The 12,321-nt window shown below is 40.6% G+C and overlaps 1 protein-coding gene across 3 annotated transcripts in view; it reads left to right on the top strand.

The window, feature by feature from the left end:
- The window catches only part of LOC118733322 (D-2-hydroxyglutarate dehydrogenase, mitochondrial-like), a 468,040-nt gene that overhangs the window by 424,850 nt on the left and 30,869 nt on the right, over window positions 1-12,321 (top strand). The window contains exon 2 of one of the 3 annotated variants that reach the window (XM_036462678.1): window positions 11,006-11,101. The exons of 1 other annotated variant lie outside the window; for it this stretch is intronic. In XM_036462678.1, coding sequence (XP_036318571.1) covers window positions 11,009-11,101 — 93 coding nt within the window. In that variant the 5' untranslated portion in view covers window positions 11,006-11,008. Of the gene's footprint in view, window positions 1-11,005; window positions 11,102-11,139; window positions 12,042-12,321 lie in introns of those variants that run through there. One more of the 3 variants, XM_036462680.1, reaches the window with a different exon arrangement.

Here is a 12,321-nt window from a genome sequence, read left to right as displayed (position 1 = left end):
CGGCAAAAATAGCGTTAACTTTTTCCCCATTTTTGTTGGCCTGTGTAATAAGTATTGTTTAATAGCCAATACCCGCATGTTTGCGCCGCCTTCAAACACCTTTCTAACTGTAAAACAATAACTCGTTTCTATTCTACGCATATCTATAATACGTGTATCGAATTTCAAGCAAATCGGACCATAAATACGATTTTTTGGAATAGATCGGTCCCTGGTCCACCTATCAGAAAAAAATATCCTATATGTTAACCCAGCCAATAAGCTACCTACGTGCCAAATTTCCAGCAAATCGGACCACAAATCAGACTTTTTCGAATAGATCGGTCCCTGGCCCACTTAACGGAAAAAATTGATCCTATATGCTAATGTAGATAAAAAGCTCGACCCCTGCGCCACCTATCGGAAAAGAATTTTCCAAGCTTTCGTCGAAAAAATTCAAATTTTTCAAGTTCTTCCGGATTTTTCCGAGGTTTCCCCTTAGAATTTTCTATTTTTCCATTCGAATGCTATTCCAAAAGAATTGCGCACAAAATTCCATAAAAAAATAAATAAATTTTAAATTTTTCAAATTTTCCGACATTCTCGGAGGGTTTTCCCAAAATTTTCTTTCGTAAAAACCTTCTCCTAGCAATTACGAACAACTAAAAAAAATTTTTGCCAAATCGGCCCAACCGTTCTCAATTGATGAATTACTATAAATTTTTCACACCATTTTTATATATATAGATATATGTGAAGTGTGTAGAATATTTAAATACATATACGAAATAGTTGTACATGAAAATGACTTTTATCTTGCTCCACAACCTCTCCGCGGTTTGGGAAAATATGTTTTTACATATATATCCGATGTCTAGTTATTAGTTTTCATAAAATATGGTTACCTACCGATGAGTGATTTGCCGTCGGCAAAACAAGTACTTGTGTATATGCATGCAAATACTTGCAGCTACTTGCAAATATTGCAGCTGTTTTTATAAGGCAAATTTTATAAAAAAACCAAATAAAAAAAAATGTCATGGAATTATTAAAAAATTCAAATTTTTTGGTTCACAAGGACAAATAGGTATTGAAAATGACCTTTTCATTAGTTTTCTCTTTTTAAGCGACTAAAGTAAGAAGGGCGAAATTCGAGGATGTGGTCGAGTGCATATTAGTCCTTAACATATAATTTTTTCGAAAATAATTATTGTACAATTTCAAGAATATTCAATGAAAAAATGTTAAAAGGACATTTTCAATACCTAATCGTCTTTATGTACAAAAAAATGTAATCGGCTTTAATCCTCTTTTATTTGATAGTCATATCCATGATAAAAAAAAATAGGAAGGTAGAACCACTGAGAGGAATTTTTCAAATTCTTGACGTTTGCAAGCAATTTAATTTTAAAATTTTACACACAAACTCACACACACTGTTGTTGGCTGACAAAGACAAATCTGATTTTAGTACAATATAGTTATAAGACCTTTATTCCAATTGACTTGCGTGTTTGTTACAAAATATATGAGTTAGACTGACAAATAACACTGACGACGACGACGAAGACTTTTCCTGGACAATAAAGATGACGACGGCGACTACGTTGGTGGACGATGATGATATTTGTAGAAAGATGAAGTGTTGATGGAGGATAAATACGAAGACGGCGACTAATTTAATTGACGATTACAATAAAGACTAGGACTTTTATCAATTTACATTTACAACGCGAATTTAAATGTTTGTACGTATGTATGTGTGTGTGTGTCTTTTTCAAATTGGTGCCTTTTGCACCCGCTGCTTTGCTCGTCAAATTTGGAATGTTTTTGCCAAACGGTGAACGGTATTTTATATGTTTGCATGGGGGTATGCATGTTTGTCGATTTCGTTTTCTCCTTACCATCCTTCGAAATCGAAATACCACTGACTACGACAGCGTTGCACTCTAGCGATCAGTGTTGTGCAACTACATCCCACTCCCCGGTGAATCCTTAGGGGGATTCACTAATATGGAGAGCGGCTAGCTTACTTGCTGGTCGACGTATAACACCAGAAGCCGTACGAACTGCTGCACTTCTTACTTGGCCATCTTTAGCGACGAATACTTCGGCTATCCTGCCACGTTCCCACTGACTTCTCGGGCGGGCAGAGTCACAGACGATGACCAACTGACCAGGTTGCAAAGGCGTTGCTCTCCCCCTCCACTTACAGCGGCGAAGCAGTTGTGGCAAATATTCAACTGTCCACCTCTTCCACAGCCGGTCCTTTAAATTTTGTGCGATGTGCCACTGTTTTCGAAGGCATACTTTTTCTTCTTCTGGGCTAGGCGTTTGCGAGGAGTTAAGACACCCCAACAGAAAGTGGTTTGGCGTCAATGGTTCTTCGTCCTGCGGCGTTACGGCTAATTCAGTCAGCGGGCGGCTGTTGATAATGTTTTCCGCTTCGAGTAAGACGCTGCGGAATGTCTCCAATCGCGGTGCTTCTTCACGCAACACCCTTTGCAACAGTCGTTTGGTGCATTGTACAAGGCGTTCCCAGCAGCCTCCTACTGACGGATTCGCAGGGCAGTTGAAGAGCCATTCAATGTTACGTCGTGCCATCTCACCCTGTATTGCGGTGAAATCAAACAAGCGTTCTTCAGCCTTAAGCTCCTTTTGGGCGCCCACAAAATTAGTCCCATTATCGCTTCGAATTCTCACGGGTACTCCTCTACGGTTGACGAAATTGCGCAAACACAAGATGAATGAGTCAGTCGAGAGGTCTGCAGCGATTTCTAAGTGCACGGCCCTGGTCGTTAAGCACGTAAACAATCCAACCCAACGCTTTTCTCTTCTTCGGCCGATAGTCACAAAAAAGGGTCCGCAATAATCGACTCCGGCGTAGGAGAACGGGCGCACATACGGTGTGAGACGGTCTATCGGCAACTGACCCATAAGCGGAACTGCTGGCTTTGCGTTGGTATGAATGAACATAGAACACTCCCTCTTGACTGACTTGAGCAGAGCACGCGCACGAGGCACCCAAAATCTTTGTCGCATTTCGTTGATTGTGAGACTGTCGTTCTGGTGGTGAAGCTGGCAGTGATATTTCTTCGCAACGAGACGTGTCACGTAGTGGTTCTGTGGCAGAATAACCGGGCGTCTGGCTGTTATCGGCAGGCAATAAGCAGCATCAATTCTTCCGTTTACCTTCAGCAAACCATCGACGTCTATAAAAGGCGTTAGCTGATATAGAGAGCTCGACTTCGACAGACAACCCTTGTGCTTAATGGCTTGGATTTCATCTGCAAATGACTCGAACTGAACGCGGCGAAATATTTTATTCTCAGCGGCTGCGAGTTCAGCAGAGCTCAACTCTCCACTTCAGCGATCACGTGACTTCGCGTTATGACCAAATCGCAGCATCCAGGCAACGACTCTTGTTATCTTAAAAAATGACGAAAATTAGAAAAATTGATTTGATACTCCCCTGTATTCAAAATGATGATTCGCTTCGCAACGTCCTCTAGTGCACATTCATATGACGTCAGTTCTGGGATTTCCTGTGGCCAGCTTGATGCGTCTTCACGAAGGAATTCTGGTCCTGCAACCCACCTCGCTGTCATGCTATACTCAATTGACGTAGATGCTCGTGTTGCTTCGTCTGCGACATTTAATGATGTTGGAACCCAGCGCCATTGATTTACAGATGTCGTGCTTAATATTTCGGCTACTCGAAACGCCACAAACTGTTTGTAGCTCCTGCTTGTGGAGCGAATCCACAGTATGACCGTTTTCGAATCGCTCCAAAACGTCGTGCTATTCACTTTAAAGTCATGGCAGCGCTCGAGCGACTCCCTCAGACGGCAACCCAAAACTGCAGCTTGTAACTCAAAGCGCGGTATTGTCAAACTTTTTAGTAGCGCACACCTTGCCTTGGCACACACCATAGCAACATCAACTTTATCGTGTTTTTTAACACGTAGGTACGCAACAGCAGCATAAGCAGAGGCGCTGGCGTCAACAAAAATATGCAGCTGGATATCATCAGCGACTAACAGCATTTTTGAGTAACACCGTGGTACCGAAAGACGTTTGAAGGACTGGGCGTTCCTCCACCACTTAGACCACCGCTCTACCAATTCGCTCGGAATAGCGTCATCCCACTGCACACCAAGCTTCCACAGCTCTTGCACCAGCAATTTTAGGCATATCGTGGTATTTGCTAAAAGGCCGAATGGGTCGTACATCGACATTACTATCCCCAACAATTCTCGCTTGCTTGGGGCTCGTATGCCGTTAAGAACGTCGTGAGCAATGTTATGGAATCGAAAATGGAAATGGCGGTGTTCCAGAACATTCCAAGAACCTTCTCTGTTGTTGCTTGACGCTCCATTCTCATGATGGCTTTGCCCGCAGAATCGCCTTCACCATTCAGTTTTTGTTGTACCGATTTGTTGTTGGATATGAAGTTGCGCAGTTTGAAGTCCGCGGCGGCGTTAATTTTGACAGCTTCCCTTATAACATCAATAGCTTCATCGGTACTACTAAAACTCATAACCAGGTCATCCACGTAAGAGTTCTCGATGACGGCACATGAGCCTCTGGGCATTGTGCACTGAAACTTGCCAGCGTTTAGGTTTTTTATGTGCTCGGCACAGCACGGCGAACAAATGGCCCCAAATATCATCGTTGTCATTTTGTATACACGTATCGGCTGTTTCGGGTCACCATCTCGCCACAGAAAGCGTTGTGAGTCTTGGTCGGTGTCACGAATTCGCACCCGCGAAATCATCTCTTCGATATCACCAGCTACTGCGGACCTTTGAGCAGCACTTTGTTCAATGAGCTACCATTTGCAACTGCAGCTGCGTCGAAAACAATGCGAAGCTTCTGCGGCTTGTGAGGGTTGGTGACACCGAAATGGGGGAGATACCATGTCGTGCGCCCAATGCGGTCGGCTTCAACAGACGTCAACTGCTTTGCGTATCCCTTGTCCACGTACTTCGTAATCTCTCTATTATAGCTGTCGGCGAATATAGCATCTCTCTGCATGCGTGACTCGATATTAAGCAGACGTTGTTTGGCCATTGCATAGCTTGGCGGAAGATTGATCCTCTCTTCCCGCCAAAGCAACCCAACTTCATATCTCTGGCCGAGGTCTCTGGTGGTTTCGGCCAGTACTTTTCTGGCGCGCTGAGTACATTCTGCCTCCAAGGCTCCTGACACCGAAATTCTCCACTGAAAAGTATTCTTCCATAAGTTTGTTCAACTGACCTAAAGCGTTGGATTTCCGAACATACAGAACCCTAGACATGGCGGCAGTTTCGTGGCAATGTGGTCCGTATACAATCCAGCCCAACTTTGTATTGATAGCGACTGGCTGATCGTACCTGGCTGCGACTGCTTTGATTGGCACACTTAAATGACAGTTGTCCAGACCAAGTAACAGAACAGGTTTGACTTCGGCGTAACTTTCCACCGGCAGTTCTCTTAGATGCGCGTACTCGGACTTATTAAACGATTGCCTTGGCAAATTGAGGCCTTTGATGGTATGTATACTTTTCAGAGAGTAATTGAGACCATTTACGCCTCTGACATCTAACGACACTATTTTTGAATACTCTGTGGTTTGGCTATCTCCGTACCATTGCAGTGTAAGTGGCATGGCACGTCCTTTCAAACCCAACTGTACAGCAACATCCTCATCCAGCAGCGACACGGACGACCCCTCGTCAAACATGGCGTGTACTTGTACACTTCCATGCGGGCCAATCAGAATAACAGGCAAAATTTTAAAAAGACTTACTTCGTTTCCTCGGCGGCAGTTCAATACTCGTTCACGTTCAGCATTCGATTGTGGCAACAGACGATTGGATTGATGAAGCAGTTGATGGTGCATGCGCTTGCACCCATTGATAGCGCATGTTTTGCGATGGCGACAGTCGGATAAACCATGACCTGCTTTTAGGCACCCGAAACACAAACGATTTTGCTTGACACACTCCCACTTGGCTGCGCAGTCCAGCGATCCAAATTTTCGACAAGATGTTAAGACGTGTGACTGACTACAACAAAGACACAGAGACTGCTCCTCACTGCTATGCATGACCCGACGTACTGGGCCTCCGCTTGACATGGACTGACGACTGGCATTTGTATTTTGTCGCAGCGTTGGCAACGATAGTTGATTGAAGCGAAGCGAAATATCGGCGACCCCAGGCATAATTGAAACTACCTTTGCCAAATCACTTAGCCACGCAGCAAACGTCTCGACAGTTGGAAACGGCGAAATATTACTGGCGTACTTGCTCCATTCAAACTGCTTAGATGGCGGCAGCTTCAATACCAATTGCTCCAAAAGTGTCGGATTTTGCAATTGATGTTCGCACTTCGCCGATTTAAAAAACGCTGATATGTTGTGAACTCGGTTCGAAAACTCGAGGATATGATCCAGACGGTTGTCATGAATGACAGGGAACTGCTGGACTCTTTGCAATTGTGCACGAATAAGCAGATCAGGCTGACCAAAGTTGAATTGCAACTCCTCCATCACTTTTGGCACATCGTCTGGATACATAAGCATAGAAGTAACCGCTCGCTTAGCATTACCCTGCAATGCTTTCTGTAGACGCTTGAGGTTTTGTCTTTTGCCATACCCGAACTCCGCAGTGGTGTCGACGTAGTTGGCGATAAATAGTGGCCAATCCTCTGGATTACCATCAAACGCTGGCAACGGAAATAGCTTGGCGGCAGACCATTCAATAAACGCCAACGCATTTGATGGTGGTGGCATCGGAGGCTGTGCTGCGGGCCGAGGCAATGCGGTACACCTTGCGTTAACTGCTGATGTGAAAGCGGTATGTCTGCCAAAACATTATTGGTAGCTGACCCTTCTGTAAACGCCGGAGGCTGTGCTGCAGGCGGTGGCAGTTGTGTTAGCTGTGGATTCGCAGGCGGTACGTTTAACGTGACGTTATTGTTTGCTGAGTCTATCTCCATTCGCTGGCGGAGCGGCTGTAATTTCGCCTGGCTGCGGCTGGTTTCGTTGCGCAATTCCTGCACGTGCCGTAATACTTGCCACTAGTGAAGCAATCGCATCACTTCCAACGTTTACCTGTGCCTGCGCCGTGGTATCCAGCGCCCCGATGTTCACAGCAGTCGCATCTGCATCGGAATCTGAATTACTGGCATCAGCGTCAGCGGCATTTGGGGTTCCGTTTGCCTGACTTCTCGTGAACATAGTTACGAGGCGATGCAATTCGGTGTTATTTGCTTAACAATATGTTCGGCGAAATATAATTTTATTTTTAGGCGTGTAAGCAATAGTACTGCACAGCGTTGAAAAAACGTTTTAAGATTCCGAAATTAATGCCCCAACGAACGGCGAATGTTAACCGCAATGCGTAACGGAATACTTTTGTGACAAACGGCAACGGTAGATTACAGTTGAACAGAAAAATAGTTTATGAAGCGGCAAATTTCCAATCTTCTATAGCGGCAGCTTCCAAATAACGGCTTCGAACTCGCGCTCGGCAACACACAAATACACGCAAACAGCAACGGCGCAAATAGCAATTTGAAAACTTTTTGTTGTTGGCTGACAAAGACAAATCTGATTTTAGTACAATATAATTATAAGACCTTTATTCCAATTGACTTGCGTGTTTGTTACAAAATATATGAGTTAGGCTGACAAATAACACTGACGACGACGACGAAGACTTTAGAAAGATGAAGTGTTGATGGACGATAAATACGAAGACGGCGACTAATTTAATTGACGATTACAATAAAGACTAGGACTTTTATCAATTTACATTTACAACGCGAATTTAAATGTTTGTACGTATGTGTGTGTGTGTCTGTTTCAAATTGGTGCCTTTTGCACCCGCTGCTTTGCTCGCCAAATTTGGAATGTTTTTGCCAAACGGTGAACGGTATTTTATATGTTTGCATGGGGGTATGCATGTTTGTCGATTTCGTTTTCTCCTTCCCATCCCTCGAAATCGAAATACCACTGACTACGACAGGGTTGCACTCTAGCGATCAGTGTTGTGCAACGACACACACATTCTCATTTTCAATCTAAAATAACAACAACTTTGAACAATTCCTTTTTTTTACTCTCAATTTTATATGATTTTAAAATGTTGGCAGACTTGAAAAAAAATTAAGGCCGACGAATTGAGGGAACGGTTTAACCTTGCTATGTTTTTATCATGGTCATATCTACCGTTTCTTTACTTTGCGAGAGAAACAGAGTTTTACGATCGAAAATATTGATTTTCAAGAATTCTTCACCATTTCTACGACAAGTTGTTTTTCCCCCCCATATAAAATACATGGACAACTTTGAGCGCTTTGAACACTGCCTAATTTTTTTTTGTCTCAAAATAAAAAATAACGGTATATTGTTTCGGTATAGAACAATCCTAGGGGGTGGCGGCATTAAAATTCCGACTTTACTTTTTCACATGCATTTTTGGACCACTCTAATGTATATACATACATACATGTGCACATATGTAGGTAGATGTATCGCACGGCATGCACCTTTGTTATATGCCCGCCATTTTAATAGTTGTGAACTAGAATGCTACCAGTTAGCTTTTCAGCTCAACCAGTTCGTCCTCCATTATTTTTCCGTGCTAGCGACTGGTATTTTAACATGGCGATGTCCTACTGAATATCAATTGTGCGGATATACATCAGCACCTACTGGTAGAAATACTAGTAGCAATCATACAAGTTGACGTGATAGTCTGCTGGTTCGCCTCGGTGAAAGGAATAAGATTACCATTTCAGAGAACCGTGGTTCGAATCCACGGTAGCGGAATTTTTTTATGAAACTTTTTAAATTTTGGTTGTTCATTGTAAGTTATAAATTGTATTCGCTTGAATATAAAAATATTATTATTATTTTTAATTACATTTAATTTATTTTTTTAATTACATTTAATTTGTAATAAATACTTACAAAAATTTTTTCTCAGGTTTTTTAATAAATTTAATATTTTACTTATTAAAATTGTGTTGCTTAATTTATATTGTGTTTTTTGTGCAAAGCCGTCGGCAAACACACAACAATAATCAAGCCTTGAGACGACGCTGTAAAATTTCCTAAAAACAATTATTTTTTATTTAGTAAATAAAAAATGTATACGGTATGTATGTATATATGTATGTATGTAAAAATGCCATCGATATTAATCCCGGAGCACAGTGAATAAGCAGACAGTGGAGCGGCGTGCATTTGTTTCCATTCTAAAATTCAAATCAGTCAAATAAAGGCTCAAAGTTCAATTTATTCCCTGTGCCACTGTGATTAATTCTTTCTCCTAGTTATTTCATTACTAGCATCAATTTTTTTTTTGCTTTCAGATTTAATATTTCTCCTAATGTTCGGAAAAATAATCGATTAAACCAAGTTGAACATCGAAAAGAACATAAATAAAACAAAAGTATATAGAAATAGTATTAATCATTGGACAATATTGAGAAAAAATTATCCATAAAATATTTCATCGAAAAATTCTTTATTGTTGTACTGTCGGCTGTCTTATATGTATAAACAATCCACCAACAAATAAACACCACCTTGTATCAATTCTCCTTGCTTGGAGCTACCATTATTTTCATAAGAAAAATATTAGTTTATGTACATTAGGGTGGTCCTTAAAAATCAAATGAAAGATTTTTCAGTCTCGCCCCCTCAATTGGTAATACCACGGTCACAGATATCACATATAAATTTTGGTCCCGATTGGGGACGGTTAAGCCATGTCACACAGTGGGCAAAGTACAGATTCCTCTATAGAGACTCAAAAAATTTAATTAATTTTTTTCATCTAATACCCAAACTTGATACTTGCATAGTCGAAGATATCGTATATAAATTTTGGTCCCGATTGGAGTCGGTTAAGGCGTGTCGCAAAGGGGTCAAAGACCAGATACCTCCATAAACTGAAAAAATTAAAAATATATATATTTGTTTCATTTAATACCCAAATGGGCCCAAAACACCCAAGAGCGACATAGATATGACAGAAGGTGCGTCGCGAGATCATGATTCTGGGCCAAAATTAAAGAAAAAATATAGTTTTCATGACACCGTAAGGTATATTAAGAATGAATCTAAACAATTGTGGTCTTAAAATTAAAAAAAAAAAAAACACCAATTAATGTTCGATGTTAATAACCAAGACTTGAAACTGAACAGCCGTCACGTTTTTTGCAGCGGTCGTCCCATTTACCGAATCACAATCTAATCGAACATGGAATAGATTTTGGAAAAGCGGTGGGGCCTAAAAGTACGCAACATGGAAAGCTAAAAGACGCAAAGTGTAATAAGCCAAATCTGGCTGTATGAGGGCCATGTTGCATTGTGCATGTTGCATGTTGTTAGGCGCATCTGCTATTCTTTTGGAGATTTTTAGGGATCAAAATTAGCGATAGCGAATGCTGGAATCCGGCTGCAGGGCCCTTTTTCCATGCATTGGCATTAAAGAGGTAGTAGTACCCAATACTCTACACCAAGCTTTTTAGGCGTTAATGAAAGAATTATGTTTATAAGAAAATAAGTTCCAACAACGGAATTTATATAACAAGTGTACTAGGCATCTTCTGTGAATTATATGTTTTTGAAATAGTAATTAATAATCTGACATTTTGCAACAGTAATGTCAACTCTAAATACAAATTCATCGTTCTAGTTCTGAACTAAATTTCAAGTTGAGTTAACAACCCAAATGCGTTCAGAACTTTACTCAGTTGTTCTCCCAGACAGAGAGAAGCACAACAACAACAACAACCATATGAAAGAAAAGTTCTGAACTAAAACGATCAATCCGCCTTATATCACTTGTCTAGAATAAAATTTACATATAAAGATTTTGCATAAACGACACTTCCAGCACAATTGAAGCTTTGTATGAAAGAGCTGGCGTAATGTCGCGAAATGAGCTCTTCATTCGTGTCAAATCTGATGAGAAAACACTCAGACGTCTTTATACGTTGTTTTTTTTTTATATTTCATTCGCAGAATATGTTGTTGAGAAGCGTCACAAAACTACAAACATGGGTAGTAAAACTTTTGGCCAGAACATATTCGAATGCTGGGATTCCGGAACTAACACAGGTGTGTAAGTCAGTACGAGGGAAACCCCGAGTTATCGGAAACTAGCATTAGTCGGTGTTTTTGTCGATGTCACATTATGATTTTCGAAAATTTTACAGATCAAAATTTTGCAAAGTAGTTTTGATTAAATAACGTCTCAAAGAAATCAGTATTGTACAAAAATGCAAATTTCACGTAGGGCATAACTCAAAAACAAAGCTTGGAACGGCTACATTTGGCGCTTTTGGTAATGAAGCACCATCAAAAACCACTGTGCGAGAAATGATTTAGATAGAGGCATCCTTGCACTTTGGCAAAAATCAAATACAAACGATTTCGTATTAGCACACAATTTGACCGCAACTCAAAAAAAAAAAAGACCAAAACAAATGCTCGAAAAATTCAATCGAGGTGCTTCTGAAAACGCTTGCTAGTATTTTAACAGGTGGCAAAACTTGAATCTATGAATTTGAGTCCGAAACAAAATAACAATTCTTTGTCTGAGGGTTTCAAAATGAGCCAAATCCAACAAAATTGGTTCATGCACGAAGCAGTTCAAAAAAAATTATTGCTTTCTTCTTCCGTAAAACTGGGCCAGTTGCTGTTGTTGCTCTTGAGGATCGAATAACGGTCAATGCTGAATGTTATACAAAAATTTGCTTATCGGAAGCCATCGACGAAAAATAAAACAGGAAACGTCGCATCTTCACCACGACAATGCCAGCTCGCACACAACAATGATTATACGAAGCAGAAAAAAGTAATGATTCATTGTCCATATTCACCTGATTAACAACCTAATGACTTTTTCCTATTCCTGTTTGTTAAGAACAAAATACGTCAACATCTGAAAAGGTCGTCGAGGCATTCAGAAAACATGTTTCTGAGCTATCCATTTCAGAGTGGAATAAATGTTTCGACAATTAATTTCTTCGAATGCAAAAATGTATGGATCTTAAAGGTGAATATTTTGATAAACCATAAAACGCTTATTTTTTCGGGTTTTCCGAAAATTTTAGGGGTTACCCTCGTAACAATAATATAATCAATCAATAAAAAGCAATATTAAAAAAGATTCCAGTTAAGCGTCGCTAGAAAAAAAGACTTGCACAAAAGTTCAAAATTAAACACAGTGCTTCTCAACAAAAAAAAAATAAAAATTAATAATAATGGTTCAATTTGTTTTCACTCTCTTCATGCAGGCACGACATAATGTGAAACGCAATCCTTTCGCCGATCTG

The sequence above is a fragment of the Rhagoletis pomonella genome, unplaced genomic scaffold (genome assembly GCF_013731165.1).
Source record: "Rhagoletis pomonella isolate Grant_MI unplaced genomic scaffold, Rhpom_1.0 Rhpom_scaffold_00002, whole genome shotgun sequence".
Lineage (NCBI taxonomy): Eukaryota > Metazoa > Arthropoda > Insecta > Diptera > Tephritidae > Rhagoletis > Rhagoletis pomonella.
The sequence above is the reverse complement of the archived record's forward strand: the minus strand, read 5'-3'. Positions and strand labels throughout refer to the sequence as shown.